The 25,828-nt window shown below is 38.0% G+C and overlaps 1 protein-coding gene across 1 annotated transcript in view; it reads left to right on the top strand.

Moving 5' to 3' along the window:
- Positions 1 to 25,828, top strand: part of LOC132153084 (semaphorin-5B-like) — a 153,743-nt gene that overhangs the window by 82,317 nt on the left and 45,598 nt on the right. Inside the window, exons 4-5 of the mRNA XM_059562268.1 lie at positions 13,570 to 13,669; positions 14,391 to 14,436. Coding sequence (XP_059418251.1) covers positions 13,570 to 13,669; positions 14,391 to 14,436 — 146 coding nt within the window. The remainder of the gene's footprint in view (positions 1 to 13,569; positions 13,670 to 14,390; positions 14,437 to 25,828) is intronic.

Genomic DNA, 25,828 nt, shown 5'->3' with positions numbered 1-25,828 from the left:
CTTTGAATTGTTGTATCAGTGAGTCATTTATTAAAATGAATCAATTCACAGAAATATTCACTAAGTTTGTTTTGTTCTAAGATAAATTGATTCAGGTAACATGAATCTTATTTAACCAGCCCTATATATGAAAGAAAGTGCAGCAACTGGAAAAATGACTGCTTGCTGGTCAAGCTATACTATTTTGAAAATAGCTACAGGTGTCATACTACAGAAAATAGCTAGTTGCTAGGGCTGGGAAAAATATCTAATGATATGATCATGCGCATCTAGTCAATAAATCTGGTTCCATGATTAGAGCTAAATCGCCATCACCTGCTTTCAAATGGAGTGGCACTTAATAGAAAGAACCGTAGATCACTGACAAGCTATGCAATATCGCGTTCATTATCGCAGATGAATCACCTTCAATAATGAAGGCGATATTGCGTAGCTTGTCAGTGATTTAGGCTCTGTCTATTAAATGCCGCTCCATTTGAAAGCAGGTGATGGCGATTTAGTGCTAATCACGGAACCGGATTTACTGACTAAATGTGCATGATCATATCGTTAGATATATATCACCCAGCCCTACTAGTTGCATAACTAAACATTGGCAATATTTTTGTTGGCTAAGTGTGAATCAAATAAAAACTGACAAAGCATGCTTGAAGGGCACATAAGATATATTTTGTATGTGTATTTTTAGTAGATGTTCATACCTCAGACTCGTTCAGCTTAAGAGTAATTTGTTGGTGATATGAAAGTAATGTGCATATAGCAGAAATTTGCAATTCTATAATAATATAAATACTGCATTTAGCAAATGACATGTATTCAGGCAGAACGATGAACATAATTAAGGCAATAATCATTAGTACAAGTTGTGATCATAATGTTTACAATGTAAGGAAAATTTGGCAGTTTTTTATGTTTATTTAGAGTTGGCGTCATCTAAGGTCCTCACATGGGTTGGCGTCATCTTTTCTCAGGTGTTTGGGTCATCTGAGGTGTTGGAACATAATTTATTTTCAGGGGCTATTCACACAAAACATATTTTTGCATTCCACTGCAGTGCTGTTACAATGTTTTTCTATATACACTGGCCACACTGATGCCACAGAGCCATTGTCTCCCTTCCACTCACCCAGCCATTGTGATTGTCTTGAGATTGTTTGTCTCGTCTGTAGAACATGTTCAGAAACCAATCTCTAGTGGGTAATAGTGCTGTTGTTTAACCACCGGCCCCTATTTAAGGAGACTGTGAGAAGAAAAAAAGAAAGAAAAACAATGTTGTTCTTTAACTTCAGGCCCTTACCGATGTGTCTCTTTCCACCTAATTGGTCTGTGTTTTCAGAGGCACTGATGCCCGAACCATTCTGTCATGTTGTTGGACCCTCTGTCACCACAGGCATGGAAAGAAGAGGTTGTTGGTGGTGTTCGCAAGTAATACCTTGTCCAACTTTGGAGTGCAAGGTTTACGTTTGCTAACTGTGAATGAAATGGAACTCAGTAAGAGGTTTGAACTGAAAGCAGCAGCCCTTATGCTTCTGCTCGGCCTTTCCTGTCTTTTGTAAATGCTGACGTGTTACGCTTCAGTAACCATTTGAAATTGCCAGCACAGTCCTCTCTCATTGTGAAAGGTGCTCTTTCAGATTTTTTCCTGACTTGAACCGGCCTTTGAATTACAGCCTCATCCCTAGAGCACCCTTACCCCCACCTGTCCTTTCCTGTTGTGTTGTGGCTTTTTTTCTGGGGAACTCATTGTCTTCCTGTTTCTATAATCAGAGTGCAGTTTGAGTAAGAGGATTTAGATTTCTGTGGCTCTCTTCAGTCATGCAGTGACAATAGGGGATGCAACAGCAGGGAAATCACACGGCAGGCGTGGAGAAGGAGACCAGAAGACAAAACAAAAGCAAATTCGGACTGTGCACAGATAAGCTCCGGCCTGCGTCTTCTGATAAGATTATCTGAGCTCAGATGAGAGATGGGCCAGTCTTTGGAGTGGAGAGATGCAAAATACAGACGAGACGACTGTCTCTCGCAGGACAGGGGTAGTGCTTACATGATGTGCTTTTTGGACCCGTCTGCTTTATTTATAATCAAAGATAACATTACAGATGCATGAGGCTACTGGGCCTGCAGTGGTCAATGGTGATCCATATTCACTCTCTCATATTGATCCCAGAGAGGACTGCTCTTATGGAATTGGATAAGTTTCACCTTGATTCTTTTCAAAACTATTTCTCATTGATATATTTTTTTTTTGCTTCACAATGCATGAAATACTCCCTAATCTACTCCCTAAGCACATTTAGGATTATTATTGTTTAATTGTTTCTGTATTTAGAGATAAGTTTAAAGCAATGAATTCAACAAATATAGAGGGATATTATGTTTTAATTTTGATTTTACTTAATTATTCAAATGAAACCTTAGGGCAAGGTTGAAACCCATGATCTTGCTGTTTGTGGATTTGGGTTAATAATAGCTTTTAATTTATAGTGTTGTAATTTTGTGAATCTTGTTGAATAAATGTTTTATGTGTATAGATACTTTTTTCCTTACCGTAATAAACTTTTTACTTGGAGGGGAAGAAGTGCATTCCGAATATTTGTAAAATTTTTACATAATTTTGACATGTGTGACATCATGTAGTCTGATTTAAAAAAAAAAAAAAATTCATTGTTTATAGTATTGTTTGTGATGATTTTAGTGTTTTCATTTACAGTAAATCTTACATTGACTCTTTTTGCATACACAACAGTATCCTGATAACTATCCAAATTGTGTTGTTTAAAAACCTGATAATTAAAGAAAACATGTTTACATGAGATTTGAAATGCATTTTCATATTAAAATGTAAACATACATTAATGTATTGAAAATATGTCAGAATGCTTCTAAAGGAGTTTATAAGGAAAGTGACAGGGCAGAAATCCAGGTCTACAATCCATAAACAGTTTCTGACCTTCAACTGATCAAAACAACACTGTTTAATGTGTTTCCATGACTTTGCACATTGTCAGATTATTAATCATATGTAGTATAAGATGCATCCTCCCTTGTGTGTTTATTCATTTAATATTTTGGGAAATTTGATTATGCTTTCAGCTGCCAATAAGAGTGTAGTACCCTTAGCCATTTAAATCCATATTTAAATCCATTTAACACATTTACATTAAATCCATTTAAATCCAATATTAATCTCTTCCGCTGCATATTTGGTGAGGAAAATGCTATAATTGTCCATCAACCCTTTTCTGGCCCAACCCTCATATTTATCCCTTTTTATTGCATATGGATTGCTGGACGCCAGGCAGGCTTGATGATGTGTGGGAGCTGTCCATAAATATAAAACCACTGTTTATATAAATCTTACCGAGGCTTAGAAGTCCATCAGAAAGGGCACTTCATGATCAACTCATGTAAGCGAATAAAAAACATACATTCAGATAACTTACTGTGCTGGTGGAAACACATTTTGTTGGTTATCTAAAAATTACTATGAAGGCGAATTGGAGCAGTTTAGGTTATGAGGGTTTAATGGGTGAAGTATCTGACCCCTGCTGGACCTACAGCTGGACAGCTGCGTCTGTTTGTTTACTTTAGCAAAGATCAGCACTTTCATGCTGCTTCTGACGTTCATCTCCGGTATGGTTTATGGTAATTCAGGTGACTGATGTTATCATGACAGTCCCTCAACCTGCACAGTCTGTGTTGTTTCTCAGTCCAAGTGTTTTTTGCTTTATGAAGAATTAAGAAACAGGCTAAAATATAAGCTTAAACAAGCATTTTTTAATGCTTTTTTTTCATGGAGATCCTAGCATGTCTGTTCAGGTTATTGCTAGTTTGGTACTGGTCCAACTGGCAAAATTCTGGTCAACTAATTTTTTTTTTTTCCTGATTGAACTGAATGACCAAGATTAGCTGGTTAAGATAATTAAGAAGCCTGGTACTTAAATCAGGATCCTGTGAATCCAAAGTACAACAAATTCTGGTGACCATACTAGTCTTATTCAAGGAAGAGCATGCATGCTATCTAGAGTAGTTTGTGTCCGTTATATTTATAATATCTGGGTTTCCCAAAAAGGGTTTCACTAAAATTGGTGTAAATAAATCCCTAATCTTTAAGTAAATAACTTAGTTCATAGTGGTTTGCTGACATAAAAGGTTGGAAACCTGTATATTATATTATAGACTCTGAGCTGTCTTACTTTTGACCTACAGTAAAAGATTAATAAACTCCATAAGGTTCACCATTTAAATATATATATACATACATCAGCTGTTCTTGATGTATGATATCTAATAAGATTTTCTATGATTCTCTCTGAACGCATTTTATCTTCAAAGGCCATTACCACATTTTAACACAGGTTAGATGAATGCTTGTGGATGAGGTGAGCATATAGTACAGATGGTGTTTGTTTACCTGTCATTATTTTTCCATAAATAACACCTGAATGGTGCAGCCATATGGTCCCAATCATTCAGTTTGTTAATATATTAATTCAGTGGGATAGCAGAAGATTTTTTTTATTTATTTTTTCTTCCTGTAAATTCTATGCAAACACATCCCTACATTTATTACATTTGTGTTTCCATGTGAAAGACAGATTGTTTTGGATGACCCCAGCATCTGGATGACTCCTTCTGCCGGGACAGATTCGGACTGTATGAAGTGGTGTTTATGGATGTCTTGTTAAGGGAAACCAGTTTCACCACTGCTTTGACCTGTGGTGTGAGAAAGCTCCAGCTGTGTTTGCAACTGTATTCACATAGCACTTTGCTGTAGTCAAACTATTATCATTTTTTTATACTGTGCCTAAAAGAGAAATTGCAGTATGTATAGCTTTATATGCTAATTGTAGTATTGTATATTATTTCTTTTATTAATATATTTTATTTAATATGAATAATACAAATAATATTAAATATGCAATAATTGTAGTATATAAAATCATTTACAATCATTTTTTGTAAAAATCTTTCTAGCAACCTGAAATGCAATTTTATATATATATATATATATATATAAAATTTTTTTTTTTTTTTTTTGTAAATTACACTAGATTTTGAGTTGTTTTTGTTATTCAAGACTATCCAATTTATCCTAAACGGTAAAGGCTGTGCTTTCTCGCTTCTTTGGAAAGTGTAACTTGAGCCTGACATATAAAAGGAACTCGAAATGCAAGCAACATTGTGTACAATGAACAACAACTGTGTACAATGTGTAACAAATATGTAAAATTAGGCAAGGATTTCTGTATTTTAGCTTGACAGTGTAACGACTGGGTGAAAGAGTGGCAGGAAGCAAGTGCGAGGTTAACACAATTTAATGGAGACAATGATACAAGACACTACTGAGACACAAATATGACGCTGGGAGGAATAGACAGTCAAGGATGGTGTCGATGGGTGAAGTATCCAGAAGGCAGAGGTGAGTTGGCAGCAGGAGAGGGTGACACAGGAACTGCGGGGAAGCGAGCCGAAGGTAAGTGGTGTTGCTTGGTGGTGGGTTGCGTAGAGTGGACGGGGTTCCGGGGAGACACGGACATCCAACGCAGAAACACAAGAAAGCAAAGCATAGGTCACAAACATGAAACAACGCTCTCAAGAACACAAGACGCTAGACAAGCCAATATATAGGGATGAGTAATGAGTGACAGCTGTTGCTGATGACAATTAGCGGAGACGCCCACAAACTAATCAGTGCTGACGCGTAACACACAGACTTCACCCACAAAGTACAAAACCCTGAGATCACGGTTTATCAACCGTAACAGTACCCCCCCCCCCCCCCCCCCCTCTAAGAACGCCTCCTGGAGTTCCCAGAAGGGCCTACCTGCTGATTGAAATCATCAATAAGGGAGTGATCCAGTATGTCCCTAGCAGGTACCCCACTCCTCTCCTCCGGATCGTAACCTTCCCAGTCCACCAAGTACTGGAATCCTCGTCCCCTCCGTCTCGAGTCCAGAATACGATTCACCGAATAAGTCGGTTCCCTATCTACGAGACGCGGTGGTGGGGGAACCGGGGTAGGCGGATTAATACGTGAATAAAACACTGGTTTAATTTTGGACACATGGAAGGCGGGATGTATTCTCCTGTACGCTGGAGGTAGTTTGAGGCGGACTGTCACCGGACTAATGATATTTGTGACAGTAAACGGCCCAATATATTTGGGGGCTAATTTGTTAGAAACGGAACGGAGAGGAATATTGTTAGTAGAAAGCCACACCTTTTGACCCACGACGTAAACGGGAGGCTTTGACCGGTGGCAATCGGCCTTGGCCTTAGTGCGCTCCCTCATCCGGAACAGAGTCTCGCGGGCTCTGGTCCAGGTGCGGTGGCACCTCTGGACAAATGCGTGAGTGGAGGGGACCACGACTTCAGATTCCAGACTAGGAAAAACTGGTGGCTGGTAACCTAAGCTGCACGGAAACGGAGAGAGGCCCCTGGCTGACACTGGTAATGAATTGTGAGCGTACTCCACCATAGAGAGTTGTTGGCTCCAGGAAGAAGGATTCTTGGAGACTAAACATTGCAACGTTCTCTCTAAATCTTGGTTGGCTTGCTCAGACTGCCCATTACTCTGGGGATGATAACCCGTAGACAGGCTAACCTTCGCTCCTAACAATTGACAAAATTCCTTCCAAAATTTGGATATGAATCGGGATCCCCTGTCAGAAACCACGTCTACCGGGAGGCCATGTAACCGAAAGACGTGATCTAGGACAGTGACTGCTGTCTCCTTGGCTGTAGGTAATTTGGGCAAGGGAATTAAATGTGCCGCCTTTGAGAACCGGTCCACTACGGTCAAAACGACCGTCATGCCATTAGAGGGCGGGAGGGCGGTAACAAAATCTAGCACGATATGTGACCAGGGTCTCGAAGGGACAGACAGCGGTTGAAGAAGCCCATCTGGAGGCCAGTTAGATGACTTACCACTGGCGCAAACTGAGCAAGCCAAAACAAAATCGTGGACGTCGCTAGCCATAAGTGGCCACCAGAATCGTTGTTTAACTAAACCCTTTGTTCAGCTTATCCCTGGATGATAAGCAACGTTAGAGCCGTGACCCCACTGAATAACTTCGGACCGTAACTCCTCCGGCACAAATAAACAATTCGGTGGGCAACCGGGCGGAGGCATTACCCCTTCTAAGGCTCTCTTGACCTTCGATTTGACCTCCCATACGAGTACTGAGACGACTATTTTCTCAGGTAAAATACACTCGGGAGTCACCGGGCGGGCGGAGAGATCAAAAAGACGTGACAAAGAATCGGGTTTGACATTTTTGGAACCCGGGCGGTACGACAGAGTAAAATCAAAACGATGAAAAAAAGGGCCCACCGAGCCTGCCTTGAATTGAGTCTTTTGGCAGTTTTACTGATGTACTCTAAATTCTTGTGATCGGTCCAAACAATGAAAGGTACCCCTGACCCTTCCAACCAGTGACGCCACTCCTCTAAAGCTAATTTGACAGCCAACAATTCTCTGTTACCAATGTCATAATTGCGTTCAGCAGGAGATAAACGGTGTGAGAAAAACGCGCAGGGATGCATCTTATTGTCCGAGGTAACACGTTGGGAAAGAACTGCTCCTACCCCCACCTCTGATGCGTCGACCTCCACCACGAACTGCCGTGTGGGATCAGGGGCTACGAGGATGGGAGCCGAAACGAAGCGGCTCTTGAGGTTGGTAAATGCAGTCTCGGCTGCATCCGACCACCTGAACGGAGTACTGGGGGAGGTCAAGGCCGTCAGAGGTGAGACTAGTTGGCTGAAATTACGAATAAAACATAGATAAAAATTGGTGAACCCCAGAAACTGCTGTAGGGCCTTACGGGAATCTGGAGATGGCCAATCTATCACAGCTTTACCCTTGTCAGGATCCATACGTATTCCCTCAGACGAGACAATATACCCTAGGAAGGGAACAGACTGTGCATGGAATACGCATTTCTCCGCCTTGACAAAAAGCCCATTCTCGAGTAATCTCTGGAGCACTCATCTGATGTGTTGCACATGTTCCTGGAGAGATGAAGAAAAAATCAGTATGTCATCCAGGTAAACATATATAAACTGATCTACCATATCTCTCAACACATCATTAACGAGTGAGTGCTTGGAAAACCCCTGGCGAGTTGGAGAGCCCGAACGGCATCACCAAATATTCAAAGTGCCCTCTAGGGTTGTTAAAGGCGGTTTTCCATTCATCCCCCTTCCTGATGCGGACCAAATGATAAGCGTTACGTAAATCCAATTTTGTGAATACGGATGCTCCCTGTAACCTCTCGAAAGCTGAAGACATCTACGGCAACAGATAGGTGTTCTTTATCGTGATGTTGTTCAGCTCTCAGTAGTCAATACAAGGTCGCAGAGAATCATCCTTCTTACCCACAAAAAACCCCGCCCCCGCTGGAGAAGAGGAAGGGCGGAATAGAAAGAGAGTAAAGCTTGCCTTTAGGCGGAGACTTACCTGGAACTAAATCTATAGCACAGTCATAGGGACGATGCGGAGGAAGAGAAGCAGCACTGGACTTACTGAACACCTCCTTCAGGTCCAAGTACTCTGCGGGCACGTTTGATAACACCATGGTCTCCTTCTGAAAGACAGAAACAGGCACAACAGGACAAGCAGAAACCAGACAAGACTCATGACAACTTTCACTCCACAAGGTGACTGTGTTGGAACCCCAGTCCACTCGTGGATTATGTTTGGTTAACCAGGGGTGACCTAAAACAATGGGAGCGACAGGGGAGTCCATGAAATAAAAGGATATGTTTCACTGTGTTCAGTGTAGTGAGTGACGTGTGGCAGTTCCTGGCCATTGAGTGCGGTGACATAGATGGGATGAGACACAGGAAGGACAGGAAGGTCAATGAAACTACCTTCAGCCCCAGAGTCCAGAAGGGCATGACAGTCGTGAGTGTGGTTCTCCCACCACAGTTTCACCGGAAGGAGAGTCGAAGATGTGGTCGAGGACTTCCCGGCGGAGATCCCACCTGATAGTAGCCTCAAACTTACTACCGGACTGGCTCTTTTACCGGGCATGGTAAGACGCTAGACGCTAGACAAGCCAATATACAGGGATGAGTAATGAGTGACAGCTGTTGCTTATGACAATTATGACACAAGATGCTAGACAAGCCAATATATAGGGATGAGTAATGAGTGACAGCTGTTGCTTATGACAATTAGCGGAGACACCCACAAACTAATCAGTGCTGACGCGTAACACACAGACTTCACCCACAAAGTGCAAAACCCTGAGATCAGGGTTTACCAACCGTGACAGACAGGTCATCCAGAATACTGCTGAGAGATCCTATTCTGCATGAAAGGATAACAAATCTTTTCATTGGTTCCTTTACAGTGAAATCCCATTTACTAAGCCACATTAAGGTCAACAGTAGATCAAGTGGTTTTTATATTTACATAATGCCCTTTCTGTCAGATGTAATTCCCACTTCAATAGGGCCGGTCAGTGTAAGTGTCTGTCAGGCCAAATTGTTTTGATTCCGAATCTTTGTATCAAACAGTGCTTTAATGTTCTGAGATTCAAGCCGAGTTTTGACTAAGTGTCATGTTGAATTAGGATCAGTAACCTTGAAGAGGCCCAGCTACCTAAGCGCAGCTCTCTGCTTCTCCTCACTTGTTCTTGGGGACTCATGGGAAGAAACTGCATTAATTTTGCTGGATTAGTGACCTCTATTGTGGAAATCATTTTTGTGAACCTTAATCCATATGTTAACCTAAACCAGGAGTTCTTTTAATTCAATTCAATTCAATTCAAGTTTATTTGTATAGCGCTTTTTACAATACAAATCGTTACAAAGCAACTTTACAGAAAATTATGTTTCTACAATATTTAGTAGTAGCTAGTAGTTTGTGCACGTTTGACAGGATTTTATAAAAAATAATAATAATAATACAAGACGTAGTCAGCTAGACGATGAACTATCAATATTATTAATTAATAGTAATTATATGATGCAGTCACACATGTAGCAATAATTGTTAGTTCTGTTTGTTGATTCAAGGTTAGGATCATCTGGGGTCCTCTGAGGGTCAGCATCATCTCTTCTCAGGTGTTCTGGATCCAGACTGGAGCTTGTGGCAAAACATAGAAACAAAATAGAGACATCATTAGCATAGCTGCTGATCCAACAAAGTAAAATTAGTTTAACCCAAGCTAAAGAATAAAAATGCAGATGCAACTACACTCACAATTTAAGAGATACATTATTCGAATGCTTGGCGAAAGAGATGCGTTTTTAATCTAGATTTAAACAGAGAGAGTGTGTCTGAACCCCGAACATTATCAGGAAGGCTATTCCAGAGTTTGGGAGCCAAATGTGAAAAAGCTCTACCTCCTTTAGTGGACTTTGCTATCCTAGGAACTACCAAAAGTCCAGCGTTTTGTGACCTTAGGGTGCGTGATGGGTTGTAGCGTGGTAGAAGGCTAGTTAGGTACGCAGAAGCTAAACCATTTAGGGCCTTATAGGTAAGTAATGATAATTTGTAACTGATACGGAACTTAATAGGTAGCCAGTGCAGAGACTGTAAAATTGGGGTAATATGATCATATTTTCTTGACCTCATAAGGACTCTAGCTGCTGCATTTTGGACTACCTGTAGCTTGTTTATTGATGAAGCAGGACAACCACCTAGAAGTGCATTACAATAGTCCAGTCTAGAGGTCATAAATGCATGAACTAGCTTTTCTGCATCAGAAACAGATAACATGTTTCGTAGCTTGGCAATGTTTCTAAGATGGAAGAATGCAGTTTTTGTAACATTGGAAATATGATTTTCAAAAGACAATTTGCTGTCCAATATAACACCCAGATTTCTGACTGTAGAGGAAGTAACAGTACATCCGTCTAGCTGCAGATTGTAATCTACAAGATTCTGTGTGGTGTTTTTTGGTCCAATAATTAATATCTCCGTCTTATTCGAATTTAATTGGAGAAAATTATTTGTCATCCAATCTTTTACATTTTTAACACACTCTGTTAGCTTAGATAATTGGGAAGTTTCATCTGGTCTCGTTGAGATATATAGCTGAGTATCATCAGCATATTTTCTAATAATATTACCAAGGGGCAACATGTATATTGAAAATAGAAGGGGACCTAGGACGGATCCTTGTGGCACTCCATATTTTACTGATGATAAATGAGATGACACCCCATTTAAATAAACAAAATGGTAGCGATCGGACAGGTAGGATCTAAACCATCTTAGAGCCTGCCCTTGAATACCTGTATAGTTTTGTAATAGATCTATGAGTATGTCATGATCTATGGTGTCAAACGCTGCACTAAGATCAAGTAAGATTAGAAATGAGATGCAGCCTTGATCTGACCCAAGGAGCAGGTCATTTGTAATTTTAACAAGTGCAGTTTCTGTGCTATGGTGGGGCCTAAAACCTGATTGAAATTCTTCATACAGATCATTTTTATGCAGGAAGGTGCTCAATTGAGCAGACACAACTTTTTCTAAAATTTTAGACATAAATGGAAGATTTGAAATAGGCCTATAATTTGCCAGTACACTAGGATCTAGTTTTGGTTTCTTAATAAGAGGCTTGATAACCGCCAGCTTGAATGGTTTTGGGACGTGACCTAAACATAACGACGAGTTAATGATATTGAGAAGCGGTTCTTCGGCTACAGGTAACAGCTCTTTTAGTAATTTAGTGGGTACAGGATCTAATAAACATGTTGTTGGTTTAGATACAGTGATACGTTTATTTAGCTCTTCCTGTCCTATATTTGTAAAGCACTGCAGTTTATCTTTGGGTGCGATGGATGAAACTGAAGTGTTAGACGCTGTAGAATCTACATTCGCTATTGTATTTCTAATGTTATCTATTTTATCAGTGAAGAAATTCATAAAGTCATTACTATTTAACGTTGGTGGAATATTTGAATCAGGTGGCGTCTGGTAATTTGTTAATTTAGCCACTATGTTAAATAAAAACCTTGGATTGTTTTGGTTATTTTCAATGAGTTTGTGGATATGCTCTGCCCTAGCAGTTTTCAGAGCCTGTCTATAGCTGGACATACTGTTTTTCCATGCAATTCTAAAAACTTCCAAGTTAGTTTTTCTCCATTTGCGTTCAAGACTATGAGTTACTTTCTTGAGAGAGTGAGTATTACTGTTATACCATGGCACAGTACGTTTTTCTCTAACCTTTTTCAATTTGATGGGGGCAACAGCTTCTAATGTATTAGAGAAAATAGTGCCCATGTTGTCAGTAATTTCGTCTAATTCATGTGTATTTTTGGGTACAAATAGCAGTTAAGATAGATCAGGCAGGTTATTTGCGAATCTTTCTTTGGTGGCTGGAACAATAGTTCTGCCCAGACGGTAACGCTGAGACATATAGTTAATATCAGTTATACGCAGCATGCACGATACAAGGAAATGGTCTGTAATATAATCACTTTGGGGTACAACATCTATAGCAGTAAGATCGATTCCATGCGATATAATTAGATCTAGTGTATGATTAAAACGATGAGTGGGCCTGGTGACATTTTGCTTGACTCCAAAGGAGTTTATTAGGTCAGTAAACGCAAGTTCTAATGTATCATTTGCATTATCAACGTGAATATTAAAATCTCCCATGATTAGCGCCTTATCAACTGTAACTAGAAGGTCTGAGAGGAAATCTGCAAATTCTTTTAGGAATTCTGCATACGGCCCTGGTGGTCTATACACAGTAGCCAGAGCAAGAGATACATTAGATTTCTTTTGCATGTCTGACAGTGTAACATTTAGCAGAAGTATTTCAAAAGAGTTAAACCTGTATCCTGTTTTCTGGGTAACATTGAGAATATCACTATATATTGTTGCGACACCTCCGCCACGACCAGTCTGACGGGGCTCATGCTTATAACAGTAGTTCGGTGGAGTAGATTCATTTAGACCAAAATAATCATTTGGTTTTAGCCAGGTTTCAGTCAAGCAGAGTACATCAAAACTATTTTCTGTGATCATTTCATTTACAATAACTGCTTTGGGTGTGAGTGATCTAATATTTATGAGCCCAAACTTTAAAAACTGTTTTTGTTCATTTACTTTACATTTTTCTGGTTTAATTACGATTAGATTTTTTCTAGATCCTACATTATATTTTGACCTCACTATTCGAGGAACAGACACAGTCTTAAAAGTTTTTACAGCGCAAGTACTTTTATCATTTAAGTGGGTGGAACAAAACTCATCATAATAGTTATTTGGGAATTGTCTTACTAGTCACATGGAGCGAAGTGTCCTGGAGATGTTGTCAGAGAGCAGCTCTGCTCCGATTCTGCTGGGGTGTAATCCATCAGCGCGAAACAGCCTAGGACGCTCCCAGAAAAGATTCCAGTTATTAACAAATAGCAGTTTCTGTTCTTTACACCATGATAACAACCATTCATTTAAAGCGAAAAGTCTACTGAACCAGTCTACTAATAGATTTTAATGTTATACGCTTTGATCTTTCAAAGGATTATCACACATCACACTCACTTGAGTTGCTTCCCTTCTGTATCACTAATATACCCACATTTTCTTTGGTCTTTCAGCTCTAAGTCCTTTGATCTCCAGTTTCAACCATCCTGGTGTAAGGGACTACTCTCAGCTGACCCTTGACCTATCCAGGAATGAACTTATAGTGGGAGCCAGGTAAAAAAATTATACAATATAATATGTGGCCAATGTTTGGGTTGTGTATAAAACACATCAATACAGATACACAATTTATGTATTTATATATTAATATGTTAATATGAAATGTTTTATATTACAATATAATTTAAAAAAATTATTGTTATATCATTATATTTACTGTTTTGAGGTAATATGTATTATTGAAAAAAGAAATGGTAACACTTTAGAATAGGTAACACTTGTTAACTATTAACAATTTCTCTCAACACATTCTTTATTTCCTGCTTATTAATAGTTAGTAAGGTAGTTGTTAGGTTTAGATATTGGGTAAGATTAGGGATGTAGAATAAGGTCAAGTAGAATAAGGCATTAATATGTTCTTAATTAGCACTAATACATGGCTAATATTCTAGTAATATGCATGCTAATAAGCAGCTAATAGGTGTTACCTATTCTAAAGTGTTAAAATATATATATATATTGTGTTTGTGTTTCAAACTATTTTTGTTTTGAATTTCAAATGCTAGTAATATATATATATATATATGTGTGTGTGTGTGTGTGTGTGTGTAAGTAAATACAAAACAGAACCATTTTCACTAGATGTCTCAGACTTTTGGACCCCACTTTATTTTTCATTTCCCTTGGCATATTAAGATTACATTTTCATTGCATCTCCAGTAGATAAATCATATCAATCTAACCCTTTTCAATCTCTCTCTTATTTTATCTTCAGAAACTACCTCTTCCGACTGAATCTAAACAACATTTCACTAATTCAGGTGAGACACAGACCTACAGTGCTTATTAATGGTCAGCAGTCTCTACTAGATCATGATTCCTGTTTGATGTGGCCTTTGTGACTTTGTCTAGGGCTGTCTGTCAGGCCTTTGGGTGTTAGAAAAGGCTGGCTTATGGTTATTGATATTGAAATGAATGGGCCAGTTCCCAAAATCGCCTGGACAGACTTCAAAGGAAGCGGCATTGCCCGGCACAGTGAGTGAAGGGCGTCCTTAGCAAAAGTACCAAGTTTCTACTCTGACTTGGAGCTAAAACGTCTCAGAAGGTCAGCCAGGACTGTCTGAGGTCTAAATAAAGCAGTGAAATAAGACTGGTGACTTTCCCACCTGTTGCTGCGGTTGAATATATATCTTTTATTCCCCCAGTAATCTCTGTGCCATGTCTGTACCAGACATTTATTGAATGCTCTCACTCACAGAGCACTCATAATGGTTCATGCATGAAGCAGCTTGTTATTGAAGGCTGAATAAAATTTGAGTATCATTCAGTTTCATTCTCTTTTACCTTAGATACCCAGTGCACATCTGGATGCACAACAAATAGGTACTAAATAAGTCACTTCATTCACATATTCCCATGTGTGCATCTCGTGTTTTGATACAATAACGTTACTATATTTGCAGCAGTTTCTCCACTGTCCCAGTGGAGAGGTTTTGGCGCAGTTTCATTTTCCTCAGCCTCACCTTTGCCTGTGTATCTCTCCTGGGCGATTCCAAACTGTGAATAAACAAGGCTGATCTATCTTCGTTAAGACTAACTGGAGTATCACAAGTGGAGGCAGGGTCCAAATCAATGAGTAGCACCTTGCCAGCTTTTGAGAGTGTCTTTGCCTAAACTGCACACAGAGAGAGTAAATGAAAATAGGCAGATGAATGAAGAATACAGAGACACTAGTGATAGAAGTGACTTGACAAGAGTACTAGAGTAATGGCTGCTGAAAATTCAGGATCTGCCATCACAGGAATACATTACATTTGAAAATATATTGAAATAGAAAACATTTGTTTTAAATTGTAATAATATTTCACAATATTACAGTTTTTACTGTATTTTTGATCAAATAAATTAAGAGAAAACCTCAGAAAATCTTTCCAGCCCCAAACCTTTTTTTAGTGTTTATCTAAATGTTATTGTTATTATCGAATAAGAAAATAATTGAATCCGTTACAGATGTCTCTTGTGCTTTTAGATCCTTTATAGAATTTTTCTAGGATTATTATTTAGTAACAAAAAATGCAGGAACCAACTAGTATTTTGGCAGATGCATCCATGAAACTTTTTGTTAGGGTTTCAGCACCTATATATCAAATCTTGTAACTAGAGATTCCATTATAAGCTTTCATTTTATTGTTAGAATAAGCCATTGTTAGTGAGCACATTGATGTCAGTATAGCATCCTATCTTATTCATTCATTCCTGTCACATTCACACATTCTTCATCTTTTCATCCTGCTTGCTGTACTTTTGTCCACACTTCCACCTGCGTGTGCCACCTCTCTCCGTCTTCTTTTGTCCTCCTCCCCACACCATTACAGCTATCCTGCATCTTTCTGCCAGGAGTGTAATGGGGCTGATAGAAAGCCAGCTCATCTCAGAAATGTATGTCTTGGTGCCAAACATGCAGTCGTTGGCAAGGGAGAGCAACAGCTCAAGCGAGCCTTTTCAACTTTACCCAGGCTGGGATGGGGTGAAAAGAGCTGATTCTTACCCTTTGAATTATTCACTGCGCTGACCGGTGGGTACGCACCTGCTGTCCTCATTTCCGTGAAACTATGAATAAGGGAAATTTGCCATGGCCTGGTATAACGTTCGCTGCCAGTCAAAAATTGGACATACTTGACTTGAAGTTTTGTGATTTTTAAATGCTTGAAGAGAAATCAGTTGTAGAACTTATGCATGCATAAGAATTTCTTAAAAAAAAAAAAAAGTGTATACTATCAGTAGAAAAAAATAAATTAATTAAGAATTATTTTTTTATTCTTAAAGAAATATCTTTATTTGTGCATTTATTTCTTCACAATGTTGCAAAAACACTCTTTTGAAATATTATTACAAGTTAAAAATACTGTTTTTATTTTGATATATTTTTTACATATTATATACTGTATTCCTGGGTTGACAAAACGAATTTTTCAGCAGTAATCAACAGTTTTACATGATCCTTTAGAAATAATTGTAATATCTTCATTTGGTGCTCAAGAAAAATGTATTATTATCAATGTTGAAACTGGTATTGTAATAATATTTCACAATATTACTGTATATTTGCTGTATTTTTGATCAAATAAATGCAGCCTTGGTGAGCATAAGATACTTATTGCAAAAAATTAAAATTATCATAAAGTTTTCTATGTACACAGTATCTATGTACATATTAAATATATACATAATATATTAAAATGTATTATATTATTGTGTGTTTTATGTATTATTATTATTTTCAATTATTACATATATTTATGTTTTAATTAGATAAATGTATATATTTTTTATTTGTTTTTATATAGATCTTTTTGGGCCATATAGTTAAATAAGAAACATATTTCTTTATTTCCCATACTTCCATTTCAGTTTTGAAATGTAAATTCGGAAACCATTTGAATGGTATTGTAATGAAGCACTTTGAACATCAGCAATTGGATTTTCAACAACTGCATTATGAAGAACTGATTAATGAAAATCATTTTATCTACACCCTGTTTTTAAAACTACCACCATTGTCAAAGCATTTGACTTTTTCCCAGGATCCCAAACTTGTCTATCCTGAGCCAGTGTTTTTTTCTTGGTGAGATCAGTGCATGCTCTCTGTGCACCCTGTGTTGCTGCTGTTCTTTCCCAAGATCAAAACGGATGTATGAGGCAACAGGATTCCACTGCTTCCACCTCATGGGGAACCAGCCGTCTCATGGGATCAGAAACATCTGATGATGTTGGCACAATGGGTGAGCTCAAGGTACTGTGATTGAGACCCACCCACATACTTGGCTCTTTCGTGCCTCCCTGAGAAGTAGGTTCTATTTCATCAGCAATAGAAAGGAAACTCAGAACACAGCTTCTTTCAGCTTCTCTTTTCTTCTCGGCTCTTGATCCCATCCCTTTGGTACACATTTGCACAAATGGACCAGATTTGCACAGATCAGTTTACAATGTGGGATGAACTTCCTCTCACAATTGAGGCATATAATATGCTACAGCATATAACCAGTCACAGCCTCCATAGACATTATTGAATCTGTCATATCTGACTAATGCAATTGCTCAGGAGAAATAAGAAAATGACAGTTCATTCTCAGAGCCTGCATTATTCTATTTATGTGCTCATGGCTATTAATTTACATTATGGCTGTATCTAATGTGGGAAAAGATGTTCGTGCACCATGCTGTTCCAAAAAACAAAAGTTCAGCCATCATCTAAATGCTTTGTGCAAAATGAGGTGGAATAATTTCTCCATTCGCAAAAATGTAGATGTAGTCAGACTGATATATTAGGGTATGATTTTTCCCAGGATTTACGCTATACCAGACAGAAGTTTGGACACACTTGAATGAGTTTATAATGATCTTTGATCTAAAGGCCTATGCTTACATTCTTGTTATGTTTTAAAGACAAATATAAACAGTGTCTTTGTAAATTTTATTTACAATGATTTCATTTTTTATTTTATATTTTATGAGTTTCATGGCACACATGTTAAAATTTTAAGTATCATGCACCCTTATAAAGTTGGTCGAGGAAACAGGCAGAGTATGTTAATGTACTTTGACCAAGCTTAAATAAAAAAGAGTTTTAATTTTTAATTTTTAGCAATGCATAATTCCTATACTTGCCTTTGTGTAATTTTATTGTTTTGATGCCATTACTGTTCCTTTAACGTCACATGCCACAGCCATATCACCCTGTAGCCCAAGACTGCTTGCCCACTGAAGCTTTACAGGGTTGAGCCTGGTCAATACCTGGATGGGAGACCTCCTGGGAAAACTAGGTTGCTGCTGGAAGAGGTGTTAGTGAGGCCAGCAGGGGGTCTGTGTGGGTCCTGATGCCCCAATATAGTGAAGGGGACAGTATACTGAAAAAAGGACCGTCCTTTGGATGAGACGTTAAACCGAGGACTCTCTGTGGCCATTAAAAATCCCATGGCATTTCTCGTAAAGAGTAGGGATGTATCCCCGGTGCCCTGGCCGAATTCCCTTCACTGGCCCTTGTCAATCATGTTCTCTTAATAATCCCCATCCACTGAATTGGCTCTGTCTCTTTCTCTTTTCCACCTAGATCTGGTGTGTGGTGAGCAAACTGATGCTGTTGTACTTTGGCTGCCGAATAAATAATTAATTCATTTATTCATGTGGGAAATAGTAAAAGTATAGAACAAACTGGTGTGTCCAAACATCTGACTGATTTACTGAAGGGTCTCAAAATATAGAGGAGCTTCAATCAGACACAGAACCCAGAACCTCTGGAGATGGAACCAGACCAGAAGCTTGACCTCAGGGTCACTGAAGAGTGATGTGATGTTATGTTTGGGGATGAAGAGCAATGGGAGAGGAGCGTTCACTTTACTAAGGGGTCACGAATGAGATAAAGTCCACTGTTCGAGAGGACAGGAATGTAAACAGATGGGCCATGCTTGAATATGTTGGTTTATGGAATCTGTCTCAGTCTATCTCAAGTCTCCATCTTCTCTCACCTTTCTCCAATGGACTCGCTTGCATGTGACTACGTACTCATAATGACATCCTCCCTCAATCTCTGTCACAACTCCTTCTGTCTTTGTTGATCTTTTGTTTTAATGTTTTGCAAGTACATAAAGTACACTGAAGGATAAGAATTGATTGCCGCTGAGGATTCAAGTAACTGCTCAGTCTGAATTTGTTTACAGTTTTGGGGTCCAGGTTCATGCAAGGACCCAGGGGAATTGTGGGGAGGGGAAAAGATTGTTTTTTCTTTTTTATCTAACACAGTTGTATTAGGATGACTAGCAGACCGTTTTTCTAAGTTATCATTTGTCATGTGTTAGACGCTAGTTACATTGCTGATCAAGTTTGGGATTAATATATATATATATATATATATATATATATATATATATATATATATATATATATATATATATATATATAGTAATACAAAAAGAACAAAAATACAAAAATAAACGCTTTTCTTTTGAACTTTATACTAAATTAATCCTTGAATAAAATGTTTTAATTTCCTTATTAAACAGAACAACTCTTTCATGTGGTTTAATAATAAGAAATATTTATTGAGCACAAAATCAGCATATTAGAATGACTTCTGTGAATGAATTCTGATTCAGTTTTGTCATTTTAAAATATATTAAAATCGAACATTTTTATTTACATTTGTAAAAGAATTTTACAATATTAAAGCATCATTACTACTGCTGGTGAGATGTAAATTTGAGTATAACTTTTACTTTAGCATTTCAATTCTAAAATGGTCTAAAATGTCACGGCAGAGTTTTAGCAGATTGTCTGCATGCAGTCGGGCAGCTTTCATTTAGCCTCTGAAAATGTATGAGGGATTTTGGTAATAAATCAGTGCTCATCGGAGAATAAATAAATAAAAAGCAATGCAGGTAAACATAAACTGTGAGATTAATACAGCTGTCACAGCCTTCCTTCTGGTGCCATTTTAATAGCATTTCTCATGGCCAAGATAAGAGCATTTATGATTAACCTTTCATTGTGCGGCTTTACAATGTACCACCTTAAGAATATCCTCAAAATAGTCATGCATGATTTTTTTCTCTCGCCATTTCCCCTGACGTTAGGTTACACAATGTTTTCATGTGGCTATCAAAACCTGCAAAGACTGGGTAAAGAATGAGGAATGTTGTGAAGGTCCTGTCCTGACCCATTTCAGAGCACAAAGCACCATCAGGAACCCAGTCAGATGTTTTTCTGCAAACAATTAAGCCAGCTGACATTTTATTTTATTTTATCATTTCTCGATGAATGAACCCTTTAAGTTTCAGTAGTATTGCTAATCACTAATTCTCCGTGTCGTTCCCATCCACTCTGTGTTTGTGCAATATCCTGAAACATGTCAGTAATACTTCACTATACACACAGAATTCCCACACATTGCACTGAAAGGTACACTGGTCAGTCTATATCCAAGATTCAAACATCTGAGATGCCAGTCTCTGCATTGACAAGAAAGAGGTCTCTGCTTTCTGTCAACAGACAATGCCGTGAGAGCACTGTGTGCTGAATGAATTCAGTATACATTGTTACAGCTGCTTTGGACAACAACCTCTGCGGTCAAGAGGTGACTGCCCCCTTCAGCTGTGACCAATAAAACAGGAAGTACCCGACATGAGCAAATAGCAGCTGGGAACAAGAGCTGTTTAGATTCTGCTCTGGTTTTGTTTTGGTTAGAAATATGTTCAGTGTTCACAAATACTCTGTGGTGATTATGAAACACATTCCGGCTCAACAGATGGAAATGAAGGAGCACAATGGTGGCTGCTGCTTTCATTTATTCTAATGATCTGACAGAGGCTCACAGGATCATGGCAGCAGCTATGCAGCGTGCTACATTTTTCATTTTCAGGCTCTCGTGGGATGGCCTAGGCCGTAGAAAAAGGGTGCTCCAGACTGGAGATCAAAATGATGAAAAACATCTTTTTTATATGATAACTCAGCAGTCGACTAAGGTGCAAATTTCAACTCTCTGACCTCAGAGTTTGATGAATCTGGGCTGATTTCATCCTACCTACCTAGCTGCAATTTCTGTTAATTTCTTCAATTTGCAGCAGTGTACCTTGTTAAAGAAAAAAATATTTCACTTGTCTTGCAGAAGAGAAGGCATTTGTACCCATTGTTTGTTTTGTTAACAAAATTACTGACAGAAATGTTTGTTAAAAGATTTTTGATAATGATCAATGTAATAATAATCAGTAATTCAGTGATAATGAAGGTGAGGCAAAAAGATATAAAGAAAAGAATAAAAAGTAGTAGAATAGTACATTGTTATTAAACAGTTTAATACTGGGTATTAAACTGTTATTACATTTTAAAGATATTTGTCAAATTCAACAAAACAAAACAAAATGTTAAAACGGATGGCAAGTAATAAAATAAAAAAAACTTAATGATTTCTTAATGTGTTTTGCTTTCCAGTAAAATTAAACGTGACACATTTAAAACAAAAAAGTCTGAGATAATATAATTTTTTTTAGAGTATGTATAATTAATAAGTTTCTCTTTCCCTTATTAAAAACAAAAGATTTTTCTTCTTTTAAGGATAAACCAAACCAAATTTTTGTATTGCATGTTGTGGTGCCTTAGTCACGTCATTGCTCTTTTGTTTGGGAGTTTTGTAACTTGCTGAGGCAGTTGGGTTCACTCAAAATGTCCTTCTTAAATTAAAGCCACACATGCGCCTTTACTGTGCATGTGATGATGTTTTTATCCTGGTGTTGTAGTGCAACCACATTGTTAGAACTGTGCATTAGAGACTGACCTGTTGTTTCATTTCTCATCCTGTTTTTCAAGCCTGAAGTAAATGCGTTCAGACGGCACAGCTGTGAACCTTCGAAGGACTCCCTATTTGTGAGTCCTGGGCTCACACACGTCTCTAGACAAAACCATGCACTACCCTTATTCGGGCTTACAAAGAAGGGTGTTCACCCCTATTCTACACTGCCTCTGTTTTTCTGATGGTGAATATGGTTCTGGAATGTGAAGTGAGAGAGAGAGAGACGGCTCAGGGAATGCTGTCGGGGAAGGAGGAGATGCAAGAGAGCATATCTGCGCCCTCTTGTGTAAGGTTCAGTGTTCTTAGACAATGAGGGGAAGGTATTGAGAGTCATGTCACATCTTTGAGGGTGGTGGTAAATGGGGATGGGGCCACTTGAACTGGGTACTCTGTTAAAGGACACATCAGGGCAGTGCCTCAGGTGGCAAGCACATGGAGCTTGAAGATCCGCCAATGAGACGGATAGCCTTGCTGCAGCAAGATGGAGGCGGAGCCATCACACTTTAATCAGGGGCCTCCTTAATGAGTATGCAAATTTTTTTCATTTTTTTTCATCCCAAACTTTTTTGAGTTTTCTGGTAAAATGTCTAAACATCTTAAAAAAATAATTTACAAGGGAAGTGAAATTGTGTAAGAATTTTTTCAAACCTGCTATTTAGAGAATATTTCTTTATTTAACAATTGCTAATAAATAGTTTTTAATAAAAAACTTTAAAGATTTTTATTGAAAGCTAGTCTTAACATCTTACTCAAGTAAATTTCTCAAGAAGTATTTTGTATAGATTCTGTATCTTAATAAATTGTGACTATAATGATTAAGATTTTTTTGCTGTTTGAAATGTTTAAAAGGAACATTTTGCCTTTTAGACTTTATTTCTTAAGATATTTTATGTAAAAGTACATTTGAAATGACATTTGACTGTTTTTTGTTTTGTTTTGTTTTGTTACATTTAGCAGATGCTTTAGAAGGAGCCTTAGCTTCACATATGAGACTGTTTTTGGAAAATAGAAAGCAAGTATTAAATTCAAAACATTGTCTGCAAGAAAATTAATATACAGTATATATTTTTTATACCCTAAATATCAAAAAGTATTAGCAGTGTTCAGATACCTATATTTAAGCCAGGAAAGTTTAGTTTGTTGAAAGTTTGAGTTTTATGTACTTACTATTATAATGACATTTAATTATACATAATTAAACCTTTCAGATTATATATGCAAGTAACCCAAAGCCAAACCCTAATCCTAACCCTAAACAAATAGTAAGTACATGTAGTTAATTAATATTACTTAATATCACTTAAATGTATAATTACACTGTAACAAGGACACCTTAAAATAAAGTGTAACTGTAATATTATTAGTTTACTTATTACTATCTGACAACAGTAATTAGTTACACCACTAGTTACATTACTTTTCCTTCACACCCCACAGAAGTTGTAATTGTGTATCTTCCCCATAAATTTCTTCTAAAATGTTGCTAAGGCAAGGCAAGTTTATTTATATAGCACATTTCGTACACAATGGTAATTCAAAGTGCTTTACATAAAAGAAAGTAAAATAATAATGAAGAAAAATAATAACAAGAATAAAACAAGCAATTTGATTTTAAAACAGTTAGAAAATTATTTTACATAAAATAAAATAAAAAAAAAACAGTGAAAATATAGTGCAATCAGTTCGGACATTGCACAGTGCTCATTCAATAAATGCACAACAGATGAGTTTTAAGTCTAGATTTAAATGTGACTAGTGTTTTAGCACATCTGATCTCTTCTGGAAGCTGATTCCAACTGCGGGCGGCATAGTAACTAAAGGAGGACTCCCCTTGTTTTGTGTGAACCCTTGGTATTTCTAACTGACTCGATCCTAATGATCTGAGTGGTCTGTTAGGCTTATATTCAGTGAGCATATCTGAAATATATTTGGGTCCTAGGTCATTTAGTGACTTATATACGAGTAAAAGTACTTTAAAATCAATCCTAAATGTAACTGGAAGCCAGTGTAAGGACCTGAGGACTGGTGTGATATGCTTAGATTTTCTGGTTCTAGTCAGAATCCTGGCAGCAGCGTTCTGGATGAGCTGCAGCTGTCTAATGGTCTTTTTGGGAAGGCCGGTGAGGAGCCCATTACAATAGTCCACCCTGTTGGTGATAAAGGCATGAACAAGTTTCTCCAAGTCTTGGCTGGAAACAAAACATCTAATTCTTGCAATGTTTTTTAAATGATAGTATGCTGATTTAGTTACTGCTTTGACATGACTACTGAAACTAAGGTCTGTCTCCAGAATCACACCAAGATTCCTGACTTGATTTTTAGTTGTTTGACCCCTAGAGTCAAGGTATGCATTCACCTTGAACACTTCATCTTTGTTTCCAAATGCAATGCCTTCAGTTTTTTCCTTGTTTAACTGAAGAAAGTTCTGGCACATCCAACTATTAATTTCATCAATGCATTGGCAGAGGGAGTCAATTGGGCTGTAGTCATTTGGTGATAATGCTAGGTAAATCTGGGTATCATCAGCATAGCTGTGATAGGCAATTTGGTTCTTTCTCATTATTTGACTTAGTGGGAGCATATACAGGCTAAACAAGAGCGGTGCAAGGATTGACCCTTGTGGGACTCCGCATGTCATGGACGTCCACTTAGACTTATGCTCTCCTATACTCACATAATATCCTCTCGCTTCTAAGTATGACCTGAACCATTTGAGTACCATCCCAGAAAGCCCGACCCAGTTTTCCAGTCTCTCTAGTAGTATGTTATGATCGACAGTGTCAAACACAGCACTGAGATCTAGCAATACCAGCACCGATATTTTGTCACAATTTAAGCGAATATCATTTATTATCTTAATTAGTGCTGTCTCTGTGCTGTGATGCGGTCGAAAACCAGATTGAAAATGGTCCAGGTATCCATTTGAGTTATTTGTTAAGTATTTGTTCAGCTGATTAAAAACAACCTTTTCTATAATTTTGCCTATAAAAGGAATATTAGATATTGGTCTAAAATTGCTCAAAATGGTGTTATCAAGATTGCTCTTTTTCAGGAGGGGCTTAACAACTGCAGTTTTTAAGGAGTTTGGAAATGTCCCACAAAGAAGTGAGGCATTCACCACTTCTAAAAGATCTGCTTCTAAGCAGTTAAGCACACTTTTGAAAAAAGATTTGGGAAGTGTGTCAAGATAGCAGGTTGACAATTTTAGGTGCTGCACTATGTCTTCCAGAATTTTGCTATCAATTGCTTCAAAAATAGACATAGTATCTTTTTGATATTGTGGCCTAATCTGTCTGACCTCTGCATTACTTGAGGATGTGCTAATCGCCTTCCTGATATTGATGATCTTCTCAGAAAAGAAGGATGCAAACTCATTGCATTTGCTGCCTGAGAGCATTTCACTGGGAATCTGACTTGGGGGGTTTGTCAGTCTCTCAACAGTGGCAAAAATGCACATGCTGAGTCAAGTCAAAAGTGTTAAGAACCGTTATCATTTCTTTTGTAGTTTTGTTTTCTGCATTGTCTATGTGAATATTAAAATCCCCTGCAATAGCAAAACAGTCAAACTCTGAGGAAATCATTGATAACATTTCTGTGACCTCTTCAACAAAGGCTGGATAGTATTTTGGAGGCCTGTAAATAATAATAAACAGAATGCGTGGAGCACCTTTCAGCACAATCCCTAGATATTCAAAAGACAAGTACTGACCAAATGACACTTGCTTGCATTGAAAGACATCTTTAAATAGAGCAGCTACACCCCCACCTCTCCTAACAGTCCTGCAGACACTCATGTAAGTAAAGTTAGGAGGGGCTGCTTCATTGAGGATTGTTGCATTGCAGCTGTCTTCAAGCCATGTTTCATTTAGAAA

The sequence above is a fragment of the Carassius carassius genome, chromosome 11 (assembly GCF_963082965.1).
Source record: "Carassius carassius chromosome 11, fCarCar2.1, whole genome shotgun sequence".
In the NCBI taxonomy this organism is placed as follows: Eukaryota; Metazoa; Chordata; class Actinopteri; order Cypriniformes; family Cyprinidae; genus Carassius; species Carassius carassius.
The sequence above is the reverse complement of the archived record's forward strand: the minus strand, read 5'-3'. Positions and strand labels throughout refer to the sequence as shown.